The sequence below is a fragment of the Cervus canadensis genome, chromosome 28 (assembly GCF_019320065.1).
Source record: "Cervus canadensis isolate Bull #8, Minnesota chromosome 28, ASM1932006v1, whole genome shotgun sequence".
Classification (NCBI taxonomy): domain Eukaryota; kingdom Metazoa; phylum Chordata; class Mammalia; order Artiodactyla; family Cervidae; genus Cervus; species Cervus canadensis.
This window is the reverse complement of record NC_057413.1, coordinates 38,910,460-38,927,755: the sequence shown is the minus strand read 5'-3', so window position 1 is coordinate 38,927,755 and position 17,296 is coordinate 38,910,460. Positions and strand designations below refer to the sequence as shown.

Below are 17,296 nucleotides of genomic sequence, written 5' to 3'. Positions count from 1 at the left end.
CATCATAAAGAGTTCACAACATATTCGTGGGGACACGCAGAGAGGCTGTCACAGGGTTCCTGGGGGTGCCAGGCAGAGGGAAAGTGTGTGCAGACTCACAGCAGCAGGTACTCTGAGAAAGAGCTGGAGAGGCGGTGAGCTCTGACATCTTCACAGTTAATGATCACCTGGCTAACCTGTCCTGCCAGCCCCGTGCGGTGGGCACTGCTCCGGTCCTGAAGCACCAGGAGGGTTGGGGGCTTGTTCGTCACACAGCCAGTGCGGGGTAGAACCAGGGTTGGAGCCCCAGGAGTCAGGCGGCCGGATCCCTGCTCCCCATATCCACTCCTTGGCCAGACAGGTTCTGAGGCCTCAGGGGTCAGGGCATGGGGGGTGGGAGATGGGGGCTGCAGAGCTGAGCCTGGGGCAAGGCCGGGCAGGGGGTGCAAGAGGGCTGGTCTTGGAGGAGCGGTCATGTGTGCTGGGGAGGGGGGAGCAGGGGTGCCAGGCAGGCAGGGGATCCCAACGCTTGCAGCATGGGAACTGCAGACTTTAAGATACAGGGGAGGCAAGACTCCAGCCCTGGAGTTCGGGGAAAATCCACTCTCGGGAAGGAGAGATTACAAAAGCTAGGCAGCCTGGGGTGGGGTTGGGGGGGGTGGGTGAGGGTGGCGGGGGTCGGGGGTGGGGGACGTGCTAGATGCTTGCTCTTTGGGGCTGGGTCTCCAGGATGGAGTGGGATCCGTGGCCCCACTTGCTCCTGATGGCCCTCTGTCTGTCCACAGGGCAAGCTGGGTGTTCCTGGTCTGCCTGGCTACCCCGGACGCCAGGGCCCCAAGGTGATTTGATGCCCCACTGTGGCCCCCTTCCTTTTCCCTTCCTGGACCTCTAATTGCAGGAAGCACGGACAGACAGAGCAGTGGGGGGACCCTAGACAGAATTTAGTCCACGCCCATTCTACAGATGGGGAAACAGAGGCCCAGCAAGCACCAGGGCTTGTCTAAGGCCTCCAAGTTTTTGGCAGAGCCCGGGTCTCCCACCCCCTGCCTCCATCACCTCTCCTGACCCCTTGGCCTTTCCCCAGCCCACCCTTTTCTCAACTTCTCAGTTTTTCCCCTTTTCCGTCCTCACCAGGGGTCCCTGGGATTTCCGGGTTTTCCTGGAGCCAGTGGAGAGAAGGGAGCCCGGGTAAGCTGGGGAAGGGGGGCTGTGGGGGGAGGGGCAGCTCTGGGGGGCTCAGGGCTGATGCATTGTCTTCACTTTGCTCCCACCAGGGCCTGTCAGGAAAATCAGGGCCTCGGGGAGAGCGTGGCCCCACGGTGAGTGCAGCGGAAGAGGTGTGCGGCTCGGGAGCCCAAGGGGGTACTTTGGGGGTCTTTCTGACAACTCTCCTATCCTCTCTCTAGGGTCCGCGTGGTCAGCGGGGACCTCGAGGCGCCACCGGGAAGTCTGGAGCCAAGGTTGGTGGTCTCAGCGGGGCTCCATCTCCCCTCTGCCCTGGGGCCCAGCTGCGCCCCCTCCACTGACCTCGGGGTTGGCCAGAAGTCAACCTCTCTTCCTCTCTGACCATCTCCCCCACAGGGAACCTCAGGTGGAGACGGCCCCCATGGGCCTCCCGGAGAGAGGGTGAGTGTGGTCGAGTCCCCTGCGCGCCGGTGCTGTCCAGGGGTCAGTGGCGCCGGCTCCCTCTCAGCGGAGCGGGTCCTCTGCCCAGCCCGCTCCCCGTTCTCCTGACTCAACCAGCTCCGTCTCTAGGGTCTCCCTGGGCCTCAGGGCCCCAACGGATTTCCTGGCCCCAAAGGACCCCCGGTAAGCTGCCCTCTGACGTGCCTTGGCTCTGACTGTCCCTCCTCCTCACCCCCCTGCCCAGTCTAGAGCTCACCTGACCTCTGAACCCCTTCCAGGGCCCCCCCGGAAAGGACGGGCTGCCGGGACACCCAGGCCAGAGAGGAGAAGTGGTGAGTGGCGCCCCGGCGCCCGCAGACCCCCCCCCTCCCGTCCTGTCTGGAAGACCCCCAAGGAAGGGTCTCCTGGTGGAGTGGCCCCCGTCCCAATTCAGCTCAGACCGCAGCCAAGGACTCGGTGGTGACCCGGGAGCCTGGGGTCCGTGCCGTGTCCACGCCAGACTGCGTGTTCCGACCAGCCTCTCTTCTTTCTCTCTCAGGGCTTCCAAGGGAAGACCGGCCCCCCTGGCCCCCCAGGAGTGGTGGGACCCCAGGTATGCTTGCCCTCCACCCCCGCAGAGACAAAGCATCCCGGACCCTGGGGGTTGGAAGCTCTGCCTCTCTTCTCCCTTCTCCTGATCCCGGGGCCCTGGCCCTCCTTTGCCTGCAGGGCCCCTGGGACCGGGGTGCATGGTGGGGGCTGGGTTTGGAGCAGGGATCCCAGATTTCCATTTGTTCCCTGGACCATTCTCCTCTTCTTGCGTCCTGGAGCAGAGGAAGGTCCCCGACAGGGACACCGACTGGTGTGGTTACTCCACACCGGGGAAGGGAGACCAGCATGGAGGCCCAGGAGAGCCGCGGGGCAGGCAGGAAGGGGTCCTGGGGGGTACTGCGAGGTGAGCAGAGTGAGATGGGCGGGGGCGCTGAGACTGGGGTCTGTCTGCCTTTCCCAGGGAGCCGCCGGGGAAACCGGGCCCATGGGAGAGCGAGGTCACCCAGGCCCGCCCGGCCCCCCTGGAGAGCAGGGACTGACCGGAACAGCTGGGAAAGAAGGCACGAAGGTCAGCAGAGGGCCCGGGAGGGGGCACCCGGGAGAACGGGGTTCGGGTGCCTAAGGGGACAGCCTGTTGGGGATCTGACGGGGCAGAGGTCTCTCTGTCCAACTTGGGAGCCCGGCAGTGGTTCATCAGCTTCGTTTCCTTTTAGGGTGACCCCGGACCCCCTGGGGCCCCAGGGAAGGATGGTCCCGCTGGTCTGAGGGGCTTTCCGGGAGAGAGAGGCCTCCCTGGCACTGCTGTGAGTGTGACCCTGACCCCGATGCCCGTCACGAGGCCCCACACTTCCTGGTACCCCAGCGTCACCCCATGCCCACGGCCCAGCCCTCATCCTCCCCGCGTGTCTCCTGAGCTCCGGGCCTGTGAGGTTCTCCTCTTCCATCTCACATCTGTTGTCCCCAATCTCTGGCTCACAGGGCGGGCCTGGTTTGAAGGGGAATGAAGGGCCGGCTGGTCCCCCTGGCCCTGCGGTGAGTCTGGGGCCCCTGGGGGCGGTGGGAGGAGGGGTGCGGGGCAGCATCGGGATTTGGGTGTGGCTGCAGGACCCAGCAGAGGGAGGCTGGGGTCAGCATGAGGCCTCCAATGCTGGGCCTTTCTCCTGGAACCTTGGCCGGGTGTGCTCTGGTGTCAGGGGCTGTGGTCTCCCCTTTAGAGGGTCTGACGCTCGCTACTGTCGCAGGGATCCCCTGGTGAGCGAGGTTCGGCAGGATCCGGGGGACCCATTGGCCCCCCAGGGCGCCCGGGACCGCAGGGTCCGCCTGGAGCAGCGGGAGAGAAAGGTGTCCCGGTGAGTGCGGGGTCCCTGGGAGGCGCTGCAGAGGGGTCTGGGAGCGGCTGGGTCCCCAGGGGTGCCCAGGGTGACAGCGTCTGTGGGTCATGACTCCTGCCTTCCTCTCCCACAGGGCGAGAAGGGCCCCATCGGTCCGACCGGCCGTGATGGGGTGCAGGGTCCCGTGGGGCTTCCTGGCCCCGCCGGGCCCCCAGGCGTGGCAGGAGAGGATGGAGACAAGGTGAGGGAACCCCTGGACTCAGCTTCCTGCGGATGAACTTGCTGGTCTGGGGGTGGCCCCCAAGCCCGGTGGCTCCTTCTGCCCTCCTGCCCTCTGCTTCCTCTAACGTCCCCCCACCCCCCCGCCTTTCCCCAGGGCGAGGTGGGAGACCCTGGACAGAAGGGCGCCAAAGGCAACAAAGGGGAGCACGTGAGTGTTCACTCCTCTGACCTCTCACCTCTGCCCTTTAACCTCAGCCCTTCCTGGCCCCGCCCTTGTCTTGGTATCTCTGACTCTTGTTTCTCCCCCAGGGCCCCCCTGGGCCCCCCGGACCCATCGGGCCTGTGGGGCAGCCTGGCGCTGCGGTGAGTGCCCGGTGCCCCGATTCTGCCCTCGGAGTTGGGGGTGGTGGGGGGGTCTGGGCCTGCTGCCTGGTTCTGTGCTGGACTGGAAAACCCCGGACCCAAGACCATCTCTGAGTCCTCGTCCCTGCCCTCCCCAACCTCAGGGGGCAGATGGGGAGCCTGGAGCTCGGGGTCCCCAGGGACACTTCGGAGCCAAAGGTGACGAAGGAACAAGAGGATTCAATGGACCCCCAGGACCCATTGGTCTGCAGGTGAGCTGGGGAGAGGAGGCAGGGGCTGAGAGGTGGGGGTCACAGCGGGGCTGGTGTCTGCCCCAGACCCTCGCCAGCCCCTGCTCAGGACGGAGGATTGGGGGGTGGGGGGCGGGATCTGGGGGAGGGGACGGGAGAGGGCTTGCTCCAGGGGGTTTGGTCACCTGGGTCTGCGTTGTGTACACCTGCGCAGGGTCTGCCAGGCCCCTCAGGGGAGAAGGGAGAAACAGGAGACGTGGGCCCGATGGTGAGTGCGATCCCCTTGACGGGGTGGACCCCTCCTGACTCCTGCCTCACCTGCTAGTCCCCCCTGCTCATCCAGCGCCCACCCCGCCCTGGCCCGACTGTCTCCCTCCCCACCCGCTCCCCTGGCCCCCCGCCGCTCCGGGCATCCTAGGCTCACCTTCCCTCACCTCCCTGCCTGTCTCTCTCCAGGGACCACCTGGCCCCCCAGGACCTCGAGGCCCAGCTGGACCCAACGGAGCAGATGTGAGTCCTCCGGCCCCCATGTGGCCAATGCGCTGCCTCCCTTCCCCTAGATTGTAATCTCTGATCTCATCTCAGACGCAGGCCCCTGGGAAGGCCTCCCGCCGGCTCACGGTGGTGACCTCAGGCCATCCTCCAGGCTCTGAGCCCACGGGGCACCCCCTCCCCTTTACTTCTGGTTTTCTTTCAGGGTCCACAAGGCCCCCCAGGAGGTGTTGGGAACTTGGGTCCCCCTGGAGAGAAGGTACTGGGAAAGGGTACATGGATGATCTTGGGGGGTGAGTTTCTGCCAGGTTCAGTGGGGCCTCAAAAGAGAGTGATGGGGGCGGAGGACCCCGCTGGTCCTGTGGTTGGAGTCAGCGCTTTCACTGCTGTGGCCTGTGCTCAGGCATCCGAGGAACTGTGCAGTGTGACCCCCAAAAAAGAGAGAGGCTGGGAATATCAGGATTTTGGGGGGCAGGGGAATGAAGGTTGTTGACCCCCATCTCCTTGCAGGGGGAGCCAGGAGAGTCAGGATCTCCGGGAGTCCAGGGCGAGCCAGGGGTCAAGGTGAGTGGTTGCTCTGAGGCCTTGCTCCCCAAGCCCCTCCACCCCCTCATTCCCACCCCCACCTTTACTGTGACCTCCTGGAGCTGGAGCACTCCCAGCCGTTCTCAGGGGGGCCTGGTCCCTGGATCCGAGTGGGCTCTGCCCCCTTTCCTTGAAAGGAAGAGGGGGACTCCCCCCATGGGCTTGACTTCCGTGGGCACCCTGATGTCCGTGGCGGGGGGGCCAGGGGGAGGCTGAAGGCGTCTTGGAAGCGGGGGCTGCATCCTTGATCGTCAAGACTCCTTTGGGACCATCTGTAACCTCTGCCATCCTTCAGGGTCCACGTGGGGAGCGCGGGGAGAAAGGAGAGACCGGGCAGGCGGGAGAGGCAGGACCACCAGGGCCTAAGGGCCCCGCCGGCGACGACGGTCCCAAAGGGAACCCCGTGAGTTTGGGCCAGGGGCTTGGAGGAGGGCCTCCTCCTGTGCATGGAGGAGGGCGATATGTGTGTGAGGATCTTGGAGCTGGGGAGCAAGAGTGTGGGGGACTTGGGGCAGGGATGGGGTCTCCTGGGAGGGATTATGGAGTTTAGGATCCAGAGAGAAAGTGAGAGAAACTTAATAACCTGAAAGTCTTGGAGGGCAGGCAGTGCACGAGGTGGGGAGAAGGGCTACTGGAGGCCCTCTTCCTAGGGCGGTGCGGGTGGGCACTGCCCGGAGAGAGGGAGAGTGTCCTATGCCCATGGGGGTCTGTGCTGGCGCTGCGCGGGCTTAGGGGGAGCTGTGACCCTGACTCCTGGATTCCCTCCGGATCAGGGTCCTGTTGGTTTTCCTGGTGACCCTGGCCCTCCTGGAGAAGTTGGCCCTCGGGTGAGTCTTACCCAGGGAGGGTGGGTGAAGAGGGTGGTCTGCTCAGGAGGCACTCTGCATGGCGGGTGGGGGTGGGAACTGGGGGTGTGGGGAGCAGACGAAGAATGGGAGGATCGGCGGGTTTGGGGGTGAGGCCAGCCAGGCCTGGGCCCCCTCTGACCGTGCTGCATCTCTGCAGGGCCAGGATGGCGCCAAGGGTGACCGTGGAGAGGATGGGGAGCCAGGACAGCCTGTGAGTGCCCGTGACCCCCCACCCGCAGGCCCAGTCCCCTCTGCTGTGCCCATACCTGAGGGCTCCCTCCCCACCACTCTCCCTCCCTCCACAGGGGTCCCCCGGTCCCACGGGGGAGAATGGACCTCCTGGACCGCTTGGAAAGAGGGTAAGTGAGGTGGACCTTGCGGGCAGTCCTGGGGGAGGCTGGATGGCCGCTGGGGCAATGGGGGGCAGGATGGGGAGAGGCCTGGTATCCCGGCCATCCTTGGGGGAGGTGTGTGTGTGATCATGTGTGTCTGCGAGCGTGCTATGCAGATTTGGGTATCTTTGCTCCTTTGGGTATCTTTGATCTTGCCAGGGGTGGCGGTGTGTGTACCAACCAATCAGAATAGACGTGGGGGGAGATTCCCTCGTGGTCCAGTGGTTGTGGCTCTTTGATCCCACTGCGGGGGGCAGTGGGCACAAGTTTGAGCCTTGGTCTGGGGGCTAGGAGGAAAAGGGCTGGTGGGGCATGAACCCTTTGTCTACTGGTGGTATGTGGGCAAGAGGCTCTTCACCTAATGCACAGGACTTCTCAGTACTTCGACAGCCAGTACCATTGTAGCAGCTCTCACATCTGTGAGTCAGCTTCTGTGGTTGTGTCTGTGTTTGCACACGTGTGTGTGTGTGTATCAGGAGGACAGCTTGGTTGAGGGAGATGAGTCAGCCTCTGTGATTGTGTGTATGTGTGTGCATGCAGGTGTGTGTGTGTATCAGGACAGCTTGGCTGAGGGAGATGAGTCAGCCTCTGTGATTGTGTGTGTGTGCGTGCAGGGGTGTGTGTGTGTGTGTGCAACAGGAGGACGCTCGGGGGCGGGAGGTGAGCCTGGCTGCTCACAGCCACCTGCACCGCCCCCTCCACCTGCAGGGACCTGCGGGCACGCCTGGTCCTGAAGGGCGACAAGGAGAGAAGGGCGCCAAGGTGGGGAGAGCCCCCCAGATGCTGGGATGCCCCTTGCACTGCCCACCCCCCCAGTCCTCACCCTCTGGCCCCCAGATGCCGCCCCCACACCTCCTCCTCTAGGCGGGGTTCCCTGTCCTCCTCCCTACCCCAGGGGTCGCGGGGGCTCGACCCCTCCCCTCTGTCTCAGCCCATCCACCTTGGATCCGCGGCCCCCACCACGCCGTCCTCTGCCTTTCGGGACACTTCTTTGGTGTGTTTCAGGGGGATCCTGGCCCTGTGGGCGCCCCAGGGAAGACAGGCCCTGTGGGTCCTGCAGGCCCAGCAGGAAAGCCTGGTCCTGATGGCCTGAGAGGTCTCCCTGGCTCAGTGGTAAGTCGTGATGCAGAGGTTCAGCCAGGCTGGGAGGGGTGTGGTGTGGGGGACATGTCTCCTGATCCCTGCGGTCCCCTCAAATCTGCAGGGTCAGCAAGGCCGTCCCGGGGCCACAGGCCAGGCCGGACCTCCAGGCCCTGTGGTGAGTGACTGTGGATGGGGTGCGGTGGGGTGGGGTGGGGCCCCCCAGGCAGCGGGCATCCAGCCTCGGAGGAAGTTGGAGAGGTGGTCCCACCTCCCGCAGGAGAGACTGACTTCTGTCTCCCCACAGGGACCCCCAGGGCTGCCTGGCCTCCGGGGCGATGTTGGGGCCAAGGGAGAGAAGGTGAGCAACCACGCGCGGCCAGGAGTCTCAGCCTCCTTGCTGAAGCCTCCGGGGACCCGATGTTCTCAGGGAGCCCTCCTCAGTCGGAGCTGTGGCCGCCCTGGGCTTCCCGCAGCCCCGCCTGAGTCCCTCCTGCCCTCTGGGCTCCCACCCCTGTGGTCCTCCTTCTCCCCATCCACGAGTCTCTTCTGCAGGTCCCCCTCACCACCTGTCCACTTTTCCAGGGTCACCCAGGTCTCATCGGACTCATCGGCCCCCCTGGGGAGCAGGGGGAGAAGGGTGATCGTGGGCTTCCTGGTCCTCAGGGCTCTACCGGGCAAAAGGGAGAGACGGTGAGTGCAGTGCGTGGTGCTGTGAGGGCTGGGCAGATGGGGGGTGGGGACTCAGGGGGCGTGCTGCGGCGGGCAGGGGTGGACACAGTGCTGCGGGCTGGGGTGTGGATGCAGTGTGGGGGGCGGGGTGGATGCAGTACAGAGGGTGGGGGGTGGACGCAGTGTTATGGGTGGGGTGGGGATGGACGCAGTGCTGCGGGCCGGGGTGGGGGGTGGACGCAGTGCAGGGGGCGGGGTGGACGCAGTACGGGGGGTGGGGAGTGGACGCAGTACTGTGGGTGGGGTGGGGGTGGACACAGTGTGGGGGTGGGTGGTGGGGAGGGGAGGAGGATGCAGTTGAACCAGGCCCCCCCTTCCTAGGGCATCCCGGGAGCATCTGGCCCCATTGGTCCTGGAGGGGCCCCGGGCCTCCCTGTAAGTATCCCATCTGTTCTTCCCCTCAATCCTCTAAACCCCGCGGCCCCTATAATCCCCCCCTGGTTTCCACGGCAACCGCCAGCCTAACACGCAGAGGCCCCCATGTCCCCCATATGTTCCTGCACCTGCAGAGTTTCCAACCTGTCCTTCCAGCGCCTCCTGGGTGTCCCCCTATCTCCCCCGCCTGCCTCTCCTGGGTGGCCCCAGGGTCCTGTGGACTCGTGACCTCGCCTCTGCAGTTCTCCACATCCCGACCTTCCCCTGTGGTGACCGCCTCTTTCTTGTTCCTCATTTCACAGGGACCTGCTGGCCCCAAAGGAGCCAAAGGAGCCACAGTGAGTGACCCCCAGCAGCTGTGACCGCCCCCCCGGCACACACACAGCTGAACTTGACACTGTCTCTCCAGGACAAACATCCCACCCATCCCCTCATCCCCAGCCCTTGACTGAGTTCACTCTCTGTAACCTTAATCGCATACTTGACCTCCTGACCCCTCCATGACCTCATTGCCTCCTTTGGCAGGGCCCGGCCGGACCTAAGGGAGAGAAGGGCGTCCAGGGTCCTCCAGGACACCCGGTGAGTCACGAGGCAGGGCCTGTGTTGGCCCCCCTCTGTCTGGGTGTTTCTCCGGGTCTCCCTCATCCTGACCTCGTTTCTCCCCCAGGGCCCCCCGGGCGAAGTGATCCAGCCCCTGCCCATCCAGATGCCCAAGAAGACGCGGCGCTCGGTGGACGGAAGCCGCCTGATGCAGGAAGATGAAGCTGTGCCGACTGGGGGCGCCCCGGGCAGTCCTGGGGGGCTGGAGGAGATCTTTGGCTCCCTGGACTCCCTGCGGGAGGAAATCGAGCAAATGAGGCGGCCCACGGGGACCCAGGACAGCCCTGCTCGCACCTGCCAGGACCTGAAGCTCTGCCACCCGGAGCTACCCGACGGTCAGTGCCAGCCTCGGGAGCGCAACTTGTGAACCACAGCGCCGATGTGAACAAGCAGGATGGATGTCGGGGAGGCCTGGGGAAGCTGTCGGGGTGGGGATGAGGTGGGGGGGGCGGCGCTTGGGGGCGGCAGCTCTTATCAACGAGGTCAGAAGCATTTCAATATTTAGCAGCTGGTGTGATGGCTCAGTGGGTAAAGAATCTACCTGCAAGGCAGGAGCTACGGGAGACACAGGTTTGATCCCTGGGTCAGGAAGATCCCCTGGAGGAGGAAATGGCAGCCCAGTCCAGTATTCTTGCCTGAAAAATCCCACGGACAGCGGAGCCTGGCGGGCTGCAGTCCCAACGAAGGGAAAGAGTAGGACAGGACTGAGTGACCGATCACGGACACGCAAAATAGCTCAACAGTCGTTGGCTGCTGTTAGAAGGGGTTTTTAAAGAGCGTCTCAGGTGGTAGTGATAAAGAATCTGCCTGCCAATTCAGGAGACACAGCAGATGCAGGTTCAATCCCATGTAGTAGGAAATACTGGCAAGAATACGCCAGTATTCTTGCCTGGAAAATTTCACAGACAGAGGAACCTGGCAGGCTACAGTCCACGGGGTCACCAAGAGTCAGACACGACTGAGCGCACACGTTCACGCGCTCGCGCGCGCACACACACACTCACACACACACACACACACACACGGTCCTCCCAGGGTCATGAGCTCACTGTCTGCCCGGTGTCTACAGGAATGGATAAACACACCCATGGACAACATGCTGGCATTTACACACACGGACACGTGTGCAAGCCTGTAACCACAAATTGTGCCAGTGTGAGGGTGTCAGCGCTCCTACTGACTCCAATCGCCAGCCTGGGGGTGCTGCGGGGAGGGGTGGCAGGGGCAGGAAGGGGCATAAAGTGATGAGGGAGAGTGAAGTGGGGCGGGCTATGCTCTGTGGGTGGAACAGAGGCCTGGGGGACAGGGCAGGTGGGGGCAGCTGGTGGAAGCCATCGGCGGGGAATGTGTGGGGCAGAGAGCCTCTTGGGTACAAGGCCCAGGCGCCCTGATCACCGCCCCACCTCGCTTGACAGGAGAGTACTGGGTCGACCCCAACCAGGGCTGTGCTCGGGATGCCTTCCGGGTTTTCTGCAACTTTACGGCTGGAGGGGAAACCTGTGTGACGCCCAGGGACGATGTCACGCAGGTGAGAGCTGGCCCCTGGCCGCCCTGACCCTGTGGAGTCCCCCTCCGGGCCGAGAGGCTCCTGGGTTTCTGATGTCCCCTGGCCTTTGACCCCGTGGAGCCTGTGGACACTTCTCTTCTCTTCCTTCTTGCCAGTCTCCTCCCGCTATCTTCGTCTCCTGCCCCGACCACCTGTAGCAAAAGTTTGCCCCCCTGCCCCTCTTTTCTCCCCCGGGCCTTCCCCATCCACTCGGCTCCCGTGACCCTGGTCCCGGCCCTGCCTGTGACCGCAGCCCCCTCTCCCCCAGTTCTCCTACGTGGACTCCGAGGGCGCCCCAGTGGGCGTGGTGCAGCTCACCTTCCTGCGGCTGCTCAGCGTCTCAGCCCGCCAGAACATCTCCTACCCCTGCTCTGGGGAGGCCCAGGACAGCCCCCTGAAGCTCCGGGGGGCCAACGAGGACGAGCTGAGCCCGGAGACCAGCCCCTACGTCAAGGAGATCCGGGACGGCTGCCAGGTGGGCACCAGGGAGAGCTGGGTGGGGGTGGGCCCCGGACTCAGGCTGCAGGAGGCGGTGGGAAGACCCCCGGGGCAGGGGCCCTGGGCTGAGCAGGAGGAAGCCTGCTTCCAGTGTCGGGAAGGGCAGGAGGCTGGGTGGCGGAGGACAGGTTCACTCAAAGCGCATCGTGCAGGCTCGTAAGTGTATTTACATAGGTTCCCCTTTGCACGCACAGTCTGTAAACACTGCCCGCTCCCCAGGGCATGTACATGTCCAACCTGTACATGCGTCTCCAGAGTTGCCTGGAGAGGGTCACACAGGTACACACGCGTGCGGAATCATGTTGGCTGTCATCACACACAGCCGCAGACACAGGTACACACACCCCTGTGGAGTCACACAGGTTCACACAACCACTACAGACGGATAATCTCAAAGACAAGCCCATAGCTGCTCAGACTGGCTCAAGTGTGCACGCACATGTGTGGACACACACAACCAACTTTCCCAGCTTTCCCAGTCCTGACTCTCTGGAAGAAACTTTGGAAAGGAAATTGAGCACAGTCTGAACATGTGACGCAGATGAGGGGATCAGTGTCTCACGGTGCTCGAAGGAGCGGGGTGCCGCGGCGGGTGGTTGGGTGGCCCAAGGCTCCCGCGTGCCTTTCCCACGCTCGCTCCTCTCACTCATGTCTCTCCCCCTCCGCAAGACCCAGCAAGGCCGGACGGTGCTGGAGGTTCGCACGCCTGTGCTGGAGCAGCTGCCGGTGCTGGACGCCTCCTTCTCGGACCTGGGGGCCCCTCCGAGGCGGGGCGGGGTGCTGCTGGGGCCTGTCTGCTTCATGGGCTAGGACCTCCTCCTCCGTCTGACCCTGCCCGCCGACGCCAGGCCCACCTGGAATCCCACAGCGTCGGCTCTGTGCCACCTCGCAGGAGGGCTTCTCACCCTCCAGGGGCCTTGGGCCAGGGCCCTGAGAGCCCCCCATCAGGGGTAAAGCAGGAGAGGAGCACCCCAGGCCTCGCGGCCCTCCCCCTGGAGCCTGTGCCCTGCTCGACAGCCGAGACCCTTATTTAAACTTTACCTCCCAGTCACCCCAAACACGTGGAAGAGAAGAGAAAGGACACTGTGTATTTTGTATTTAAAAGTAATTATATTAATTATTTAAAGCGGGGGGGAAAACAAAATGACAAAAAAGATAAAGAGAGAAATGCCAACAAATATTCAGCGGACTTTGGAGACGGGGCTCTCCAGGGGCGGCCCCAGCACCCTCCTCCTCGCCTCAGGGCTTTCCTCAGTGACTGTGGGGGGCTGGGGGCCGACCCCCGCCTCCCTCACACCCACCCGCAGCACCCACTGTGAACGCTGGAATACACGGCCTCCTTTGTCTCAGGGCTCTGCCTCTCTCTGCCCAGGTGGGGCTCGCTCATCTCTACCGACTGGGTGTTTGGCTCCCTGACCTGCCTGCCTGCTGTCTTTCACTCGGTCTGGGGTCTTGCAGGAACGCCTGTTACTTGGGGACCAGGCTACTCCCCCAGGGGAGACGTGGAATAGTGAGGGGTGTGTGCAGGGCCAGTGGTCAGCAGACGGTTTTAAGATTGAGATTCTTCCACATTAGTTGGGAAACGATGGTGGCCCTGAGTCCCCTGAGTATCCCACCGACATCCTGGCCACCCACCATCCTTGCCCTGGGTGCCCCCCACTCTCCCTGATCCTTCAGTTATCGTGCGATCTGGATGGAAGACACTCCCAGGACCTTGTCCAGCACTATGACCTGCGTCCACTCTGACTGGTGGTTAAAAAATGTGATTGTCTCCTCCTGGGGTGTATGTGCCTGGTGCTTGCGTTATTTCAATCCTCACCCCGAGCCTCACCCCACCACGCCCCTTACTCCTAGCTGAGCTGTTACCAGAAATTGATGGCTTAATCCGTTTCTTGGAGGACTTGGCCCGTTGAGGTGTGAGGGTGCAGAGAGAATTCATAACAGACTCCCAGCAACATCAGGTGGGGGCCCAGGGTTCTGTGCGACCCTGGCTCCGGAGCGGTTCAGGGTGGGGGCGCGCTGACCCTCCCTGGTTTCACCTGACACCCCTTCCGGACCTTTAGGGCCCAGGAGGCTGGAAGGGGCCTTAGATGCCTAGTCTGAGCTCCTTGTGAATGAGGAGACCGAGGCTGACTTTCACGACGGCGTTTACTGCCCCTGCTTTGGTGCAGGCTTGCCTGTCCTGTCATTAATAGCCAGGGCTGCGGCCCGGCCTCCCCAGGCTCCTGGGTATCAGCGCCCACGTTCCTCCAGGCTTCCTGCCGCGGCAAGACGCACAGGGCTCCTCCGACCCCGGGTTGCCCCCCAGCACCGCCCCCCTCCCCGGGACTTGTTCAGCAGCTCCGAGCCTTCCGGGCCAGGTGTCCCCTCTGCTCAGGGCTGGCCGCACTGCCGGGCATCCCTGGCGGCTCCCGCGCTGCGCATCCCGCCTCCCTCTCCGTCTGGGCAGGAGACGAAGGCTTCTTCCGGGGCCTCCGGGTCGCGAGGCCGCTGTCCTCGCGGGATGCCCGGCTGTGGGCTCGGGAGGGGCACGAGTGTAGGACCGTGTGCACGTGTGTGCGCGTCCTGGCTTCCGGTCCGCAGACCACGGGGAGCGGGCGGGAGAGGGGCCGTTTTGCACCCCCGACCCGCGGTCCCGGAGGCAGCGCCCCCGCCCCTCCTCCGGGGGATCCCCGACGGCGCCGCCTGGACCGCGTCCCCGTCCCCGAGGACACAGCCCCGATCCCTGAATCCCTGCAGGCCGGAGTTGACTCGGCTTCAGCCCCAGGGCGGCCCCATGCGGAAGCCCGGCCTCGCCGCGGCGGCGGGCGCAGTGAAGACCTCTTTCGGCGCGGGCGCCCGGGAGGCGCGCGTCTCTGCTTCTGCTGCCCCCTGGTGCCCGCGCCCAGGGCGCCCCCGGCTAACGCGCAAGCGCAGCGATTCCGAGCCCCGAAACGTCCCTGACCGCCGCCCCTCCGGAGTCAGCAGCTGAGCCCTCACTCCCACAGCCTAGGGGCGGAAGCCCTTGAACGTCGTCTGTTTGGGGTCAGGCGATGGATGTGGTTTCTGGGATCACCCACGCTCTCGTCTCCATCTCAACGGCTTCAGACACCCTTCTCCCCCCGCCCTCCCGCACCCCAGGCTTCCGCTGAAGAGATCAGACCCAAGTAGACACTCCGCGCGCTGCCCGCCCGCACCCACTCCCAGCCAAGCCGGGGCCAGAGCCGAGGTTTCTCCAGAGCTTTCTCTGCAGCTTGAGCCAAACCGCAGAGGTCGCCCTCGGAGCACCAAGGGGAGTGTCCCCAAAGGTCACTTTTGGTCAGATGCTCTGAGCTCAGAGGGCTTTTCTCCGAGGAAACAAAGCCATGCATTTACTCCAATAACATTTATACACGGCGGTTAGGTCCCCAGGCCAATCCACAAAAGCCTATTTAACTAGTATGCCAAGCAACCCCATATAACAGTTTTATGAGCGATTCCGAGCCAACTGCAGGCGAGGACGCCAGGACCACAGCCCTCTGCTTGCGGTGGGGCTTCTCCTGCCCCTGCAGCGAGCTGGGGCCTGGCTCTAAGGAAGGATGAGGGGAGTTCAAGGGCAGGGCTCCGAGGTGGAAGTTTCGGGGTGGGGCTGGGCGTGGATGGGGCAAGTGTCCCGGCATCTGGACATGTGGGTGCTGGCAGCACCTCCAGTGACTTGTGGGCAGTGGAGGCTTCTAGATGGGGCGGGGAGGAGATATATAGAGGGAAACAGAAACCTGGGGAGTGAGTTTGGGTTTGGTTGAGTCAGAACCAAATTCTTGTAGGAGGGCCTGGGTTCTGAAATGTCTTGGCTGCCTCTCAAAAGGGTTTAACTTGAACCTAATAAGGAAGAGGGAGTCACTGATGGCATTTGGAACACTACGTGCTTTGATGGAGTTGTCTGCCGGCAACTCCCCTCATCCCCCAGGTTGGAGGAGTGTGTGAGGGTTCCAGACACAGGCACACAGCCAACAACAGGTTGGCAGGCTTAGGAGGAGGGCACTTGGAATAGGGAAGTCAGTAAGACTATAGCATGAATGCTGGGGATGGGTCCTGTAGACTGCCACACTTTGTTTGGACTGTTTCTTAGCCTTAAGCTGATATTTGTGGCATCTGTGAAAGTGAAAGTCGCTCAGTCGTGTCCGACTCTGTGACCCGATGGACTATATGGTTCATGGAATTCTCCAGGCAAGAATACTGGAGTGGGCAGCTTTCCCCTCCTCCAGAGGATCTTCCCAACCCAGGGATCGAACCCAGATCTCCCACATTGCAGGCAGATTCTTTACTACCAGCTTATCCACAGGGAAGCCCAAGAATACTGGAATGGGTAGCCTATCCCTTCTCCAGGGGATCTTCCTGACCCAGGAATTGAACTGGGGTCTCCTGCATTGCAGGCGGATTCTTTACCAACTGAGCTACCAGGGGCTTATGGTCAAAAAACAATCTGTAAAATTTGGACCACTTAGATAACTGTACTTGGGAGCACTGCATATCCCAGAAGGCTGTGGGCTCCATATCTCTGCTTCTGCTTGGTCAAAAAGTCAGTGAGATATGGCATCACTGGGTGAATTTTTTTGGCTAAAGTATAGCACATGTTTTGGCCATAGCTGCTGTGCTGTTGTTAATATCGCTGCCAAACATGACATTAGGTGAAAAAGGAAAGCTGCATTAGTGCTTCCCTGGTGGTCCGGGGGTTCAGAATCCGCCTTCCCGTGCAAGGAACACCAGTTCGATCTCTGGCCCAGGCAGACCCCACATGCTGTGGAGCAACTCAGCCCGTGCGCCGCAAATACTGAGCCCCCGTGCTGCGACTCCTGAAGCCCTGCGCCAAGAGCTGGTGCTCCGCATCGAGAAGCCCCCACAACGAGAAGCCTCTGCACCGCAACTGGACAGCAGCCCCGCTCGCTGCAACAAGAGGAAGCCCGTGGGCAGCAACAAAGACCCGCCACAGCCAAAACAAACAACTGAATGAAAGGAAAGCTGCCTTAGACATGCCTGACACCACTTAGCGGTAGAAATAACCGGTTCCACCTGTTGTGGCTTTGAAGATTGGTTTTATGGCCTTTGCAAGTGCTTTGAACATACTAAGTCTTCTATCTGGCAGGTGAGGATGCAACATGGAATGCTGGATGGTCTTATTGATTTATTAGCACAAAGAAATCTGCACCGGGTCCTCTCTGAAATCCTTTGAGATGGCACAAAACTCAACAGATGCCCACAGACCCTCACAGCAGCATCTGAGAGTCATTCTCCATCCTGTCAGCTGCAGTTTCAGAGCTCACAGACCCTCCCTTGCTCTTTCTTGACAAGCACTGTGGAGGGTGTCATGCTGACAAGGCCCCAAGTAAGGTGTGATTACCGCGCAGATAAGCGGCTGAGAGAAGTTCGTCAGGGTCCTGCCTTGGGACCATATCTGATGTTTGAGGGTGATACGTACATCCAGAGCTCCGTTTTATATATCCATGAATTACTCTTGTTCTGTTTTCATTGTGAACCAGAGATGCTGTGTATATTGGTTCGGATTGACTGAGCTGTGAGAAGCAGAAAATCCTGAGAACAATCATGGTTTCACCAAGACAAACTTTTATTTCTGTCTCTCATTGAACGCCAGAGCTGTATGGTGTTTAACTGAGTCAGAGATTCAGACTTTTTCCATCTTGTTGCAGTAGCCTCAACTTGGCTCTTACCTCTCAGGTCCAAAATGACTGCTGGAGTTCCAGCTTTCATGGTTGCCTTCCATCAGCAGGAAAGAGGAAGCAGAATAGAAGGATCCAAGACCACTTCTAGAAGCTGCACACAGCAGTTCTGCTTTCAGCACATTGGCCAGAATGCACGTATGGCCACAGGTAATTGGAAAGGAGGATGGAAA

At 62.2% G+C, this 17,296-nt stretch overlaps 1 protein-coding gene across 15 annotated transcripts in view; it reads left to right on the top strand.

Annotated features, from left to right (window-relative positions):
* Positions 1–12,781, top strand: part of COL11A2 (collagen type XI alpha 2 chain) — a 30,019-nt gene extending 17,238 nt beyond the window's left edge. For all 15 annotated transcript variants that reach the window (XM_043450694.1, XM_043450693.1, XM_043450696.1 and 12 more), the window contains 36 exons: positions 765–818; positions 1,114–1,167; positions 1,254–1,298; positions 1,386–1,439; positions 1,561–1,605; positions 1,735–1,788; positions 1,884–1,937; positions 2,144–2,197; positions 2,597–2,704; positions 2,850–2,939; positions 3,115–3,168; positions 3,378–3,485; positions 3,601–3,708; positions 3,844–3,897; positions 3,999–4,052; positions 4,196–4,303; positions 4,497–4,550; positions 4,739–4,792; positions 4,980–5,033; positions 5,285–5,338; positions 5,655–5,762; positions 6,133–6,186; positions 6,365–6,418; positions 6,513–6,566; positions 7,308–7,361; positions 7,605–7,712; positions 7,804–7,857; positions 7,987–8,040; positions 8,265–8,372; positions 8,733–8,786; positions 9,089–9,124; positions 9,312–9,365; positions 9,454–9,721; positions 10,802–10,914; positions 11,201–11,407; positions 12,100–12,781. In XM_043450694.1, coding sequence (XP_043306629.1) covers positions 765–818; positions 1,114–1,167; positions 1,254–1,298; positions 1,386–1,439; positions 1,561–1,605; positions 1,735–1,788; positions 1,884–1,937; positions 2,144–2,197; positions 2,597–2,704; positions 2,850–2,939; positions 3,115–3,168; positions 3,378–3,485; positions 3,601–3,708; positions 3,844–3,897; positions 3,999–4,052; positions 4,196–4,303; positions 4,497–4,550; positions 4,739–4,792; positions 4,980–5,033; positions 5,285–5,338; positions 5,655–5,762; positions 6,133–6,186; positions 6,365–6,418; positions 6,513–6,566; positions 7,308–7,361; positions 7,605–7,712; positions 7,804–7,857; positions 7,987–8,040; positions 8,265–8,372; positions 8,733–8,786; positions 9,089–9,124; positions 9,312–9,365; positions 9,454–9,721; positions 10,802–10,914; positions 11,201–11,407; positions 12,100–12,240 — 2,835 coding nt within the window. In that variant the 3' untranslated portion in view covers positions 12,241–12,781. The remainder of the gene's footprint in view (positions 1–764; positions 819–1,113; positions 1,168–1,253; positions 1,299–1,385; positions 1,440–1,560; positions 1,606–1,734; positions 1,789–1,883; positions 1,938–2,143; positions 2,198–2,596; positions 2,705–2,849; positions 2,940–3,114; positions 3,169–3,377; positions 3,486–3,600; positions 3,709–3,843; positions 3,898–3,998; positions 4,053–4,195; positions 4,304–4,496; positions 4,551–4,738; positions 4,793–4,979; positions 5,034–5,284; positions 5,339–5,654; positions 5,763–6,132; positions 6,187–6,364; positions 6,419–6,512; positions 6,567–7,307; positions 7,362–7,604; positions 7,713–7,803; positions 7,858–7,986; positions 8,041–8,264; positions 8,373–8,732; positions 8,787–9,088; positions 9,125–9,311; positions 9,366–9,453; positions 9,722–10,801; positions 10,915–11,200; positions 11,408–12,099) is intronic.
* Positions 12,782–17,296: the final 4,515 nt, after the last annotated feature.